The 2,855-nt window shown below is 37.4% G+C and overlaps 1 protein-coding gene across 2 annotated transcripts in view; it reads right to left on the reverse strand.

Moving 5' to 3' along the window:
- Positions 1 to 527, reverse strand: part of LOC122060881 (protein LNK2-like) — a 25,447-nt gene extending 24,920 nt beyond the window's left edge. For both annotated transcript variants that reach the window (XM_042623986.1, XM_042623983.1), the window contains exon 1: positions 185 to 527. In XM_042623986.1, coding sequence (XP_042479920.1) covers positions 185 to 208 — 24 coding nt within the window. In that variant the 5' untranslated portion in view covers positions 209 to 527. The remainder of the gene's footprint in view (positions 1 to 184) is intronic.
- Between the last annotated feature and the right edge of the window lie 2,328 nt (positions 528 to 2,855).

The following is a 2,855-nucleotide window of genomic DNA, read 5'->3' on the forward strand; positions in this document are numbered from 1 at the left end:
AAAACCGCCAAGAACATCACAATTACAGTACAATTATCTCTTCTAACCCAAAACCCAAAAATTTTAAACAACAAACCAATAAGGAACACCTCCATAAACCAAGAACATGCACAGATGAAGAAAAAAAAATTTAGGTTAAGCTTGTTTCAACTGATAAATACAAGAGGGTCAGTAGAGTTATTACCTCTTCGTCGTCCCAATCAAACATCTCCGATGAAGAAGTAGACGATCCCTAAACCAATACGCAGTCCAAAGAAGCGCTCAGAGTCCCACTGGAACATTTCCAAATCTGCAGAGACGAACCAAAATTGATCTCCTTCTTCAAAACCCAGAAATTTCCACAACCCTCGATTGCCCTAAACACCGATGACAGCATCAACAAGTGCAGGATTACAAAAGGCTCCAATTTGGTTTTCCTCAGTAAAATCGTCTTGACGGAGATTTCCAGAGACACTGAAGGGAGAGAGAGGGAAGGAAAGAAGGAATTGAGAATGGAGAGTCTGTGCCACGTGGCATAATTGGAAGGAGGTGATTGGTAAAATATAATGGTTTTCTGTAATGACACGTAGGATAGTGCGCACCTCAGGTTGTGGCTTTGAGGAGACTATCTAATACTGAAAGGTGATTGGATAGAAATGGATTTGAATTTCATTTATTAGGGGAGTTTAATTTGGATTTCATTTGAGATTTCATTCGGGTTTGGTTCTTAAATGTTCCCACCGTAGGACTTTAGGGTATCTGAAAAGTTCTGGTTTGTGGAGGAAATCGTCTTAAACGTCACCATCAAAGGTTCGGCGTCACCACGTGATTTCAGTCTGCTAATAGCTTTGAAAGTCGTTTAATAAACAGATATAGTAAAAACTAAAAGAGGGCGAAAACCGGGAATTTATTTTTTACAAAAATTTTGTTCATATCCATGGTTTTTACTCATATGGGTGTGAGGTTCTTACCATGTAAACATTGCGTGAGGGAAAAATTTATCAAAGAGCTAAGGGGTGTCCATTCTGAGTTTGCACTGGATGGCTCGATCGAGTTTGGTACGTTTATGATCCGGCCTATTTGGTCGATTAATAAATATGTCAGGCTTGAACGGGCGTTCACAATGCAGATAGCTAGTTTGTCGGGCATCCGATCGAACCGACCGATTAGAGGCCCGACCTAAATCGACTCAATGTAACCCAACCTAGCCCAACCCTCTTTATTAAAAACAATCATAATCTCATATCATTTCTCTTCTTTATTAAATATTTGGATCACCTTTTACTATGATTATTTTTTGTATAAAACTATTGTGATTTAATGTTCAAATTGAACAATTATGAGCATTCAACCCACTTAAGAAAATAATTTTAAGGTAGGCACATTTACAGTCCGTTTAGAATTAAATAGGTTCGTAGCCCAGTTAAGACCCGTTTAAGGGAGCCCGACACCGATCAACCTGATTATAAACCTTACCATGCCTCCCAAAGCTAGACCCGTTTACTTAAACGGGCTTTCACGATACAAGATTTTCAAGCAATCAAGCCCAGCTAGGCCTAATCGAAACCGACCTAATCCAATCAGTTGACATCCCTACAAATGCTAATCCAAATATTTACTTACTGATTCGATGGGTCAGAAGAAAAGTTTACTAAGTAGTATGATAGAAATTTGAAAATCGATATTAAATGAATGCATGGTAATGATCTAAATAGCATAAGTGTATGTGAAAATACATGAGGATGTATGTCAATATATATGAGGGTATTTCATTGGATATTTGCAAATTTGATGTACATGATCGGCCCACGGAATAATCCAATGGTTGGACCAAAGTAAGTTACTGAAACTATTGTTTCTATTATTTTATTGGACTGACGTTATAGTAGCCTACCAGGAGGGACATCAAAGGTGTTAGATAAGATGGCTTGATTACGAAATAATAGATGGTTACAGACGTTGAAAGGGGTGAATCAGTGTCACTGAAAACTCTTTCTAGAGGATGAGTCTACAAATTTCTTCATGGCATCAGTGGATATAATTTTATAATACCAATAACTTAGATATGCGACATCAATGGACATCATTTTATAATATTAAAATGTTATTAGTATTATATTTCAAAAGAAAAAGAATTAAGAGTTATATGAACTGAGTATTGGAGCCTAATGGATCGAAATCAATTAGAACTAAGCAAGTTTGGGCTGAGTATCAAATTTAAGAACCGAATCGGTTCTTGACTTGGTTTTGGTTCACACTTGCACTTCCTTGGACTGAACCGAAACCAAATCAAATACCTGCAACCAAACTATTTGAGAAGCTCAAGTGAAAGCGGGATTCAACTCCAACACTCGATCACAACAACTCAATGTTCTTACCGCTTAGGCAGGCGTTCTTTCTTCTAATCTTAATTTAATTGATTCAATTTGTATAATAACTTTCATAAAAAATTGACCAAGTTTCTCTACACTTCATAGTGAAGAAGGAATCTCCATACTTAAGAACCTCTTAATCCTTTAGATTAAACATGAGAAATTATATTTTCGACTTTGCATAATAGAAAGTGGGAATATAATGAGTACATATGAGTCAAAACACATGATCACATCATCGTTCGAGTGGAGAAGAGATTTCTTACTCCATAGTATAGGAACACTTAATTGAGACAAGCTCAGTGGTAGGCAACTAGGCAATTGGAATATAGCATAAGTCTAAGAAAGGTCCCTGGTTCGACCTCTTAGCCCTCACCATCTTGAAATATAATAGAAGTAGATTAGTGGTTAATACTAACGGTGGCCCAATGGTCCCTTGTAGGCATGCAGCCCTTCATGGATCTTCTATTTGGCCCCTAGTGGGTCCTTATCTAGTCCTAGTGC

Source organism: Macadamia integrifolia, chromosome 14 (assembly GCF_013358625.1).
Source record: "Macadamia integrifolia cultivar HAES 741 chromosome 14, SCU_Mint_v3, whole genome shotgun sequence".
NCBI classification, from domain to species: Eukaryota; Viridiplantae; Streptophyta; class Magnoliopsida; order Proteales; family Proteaceae; genus Macadamia; species Macadamia integrifolia.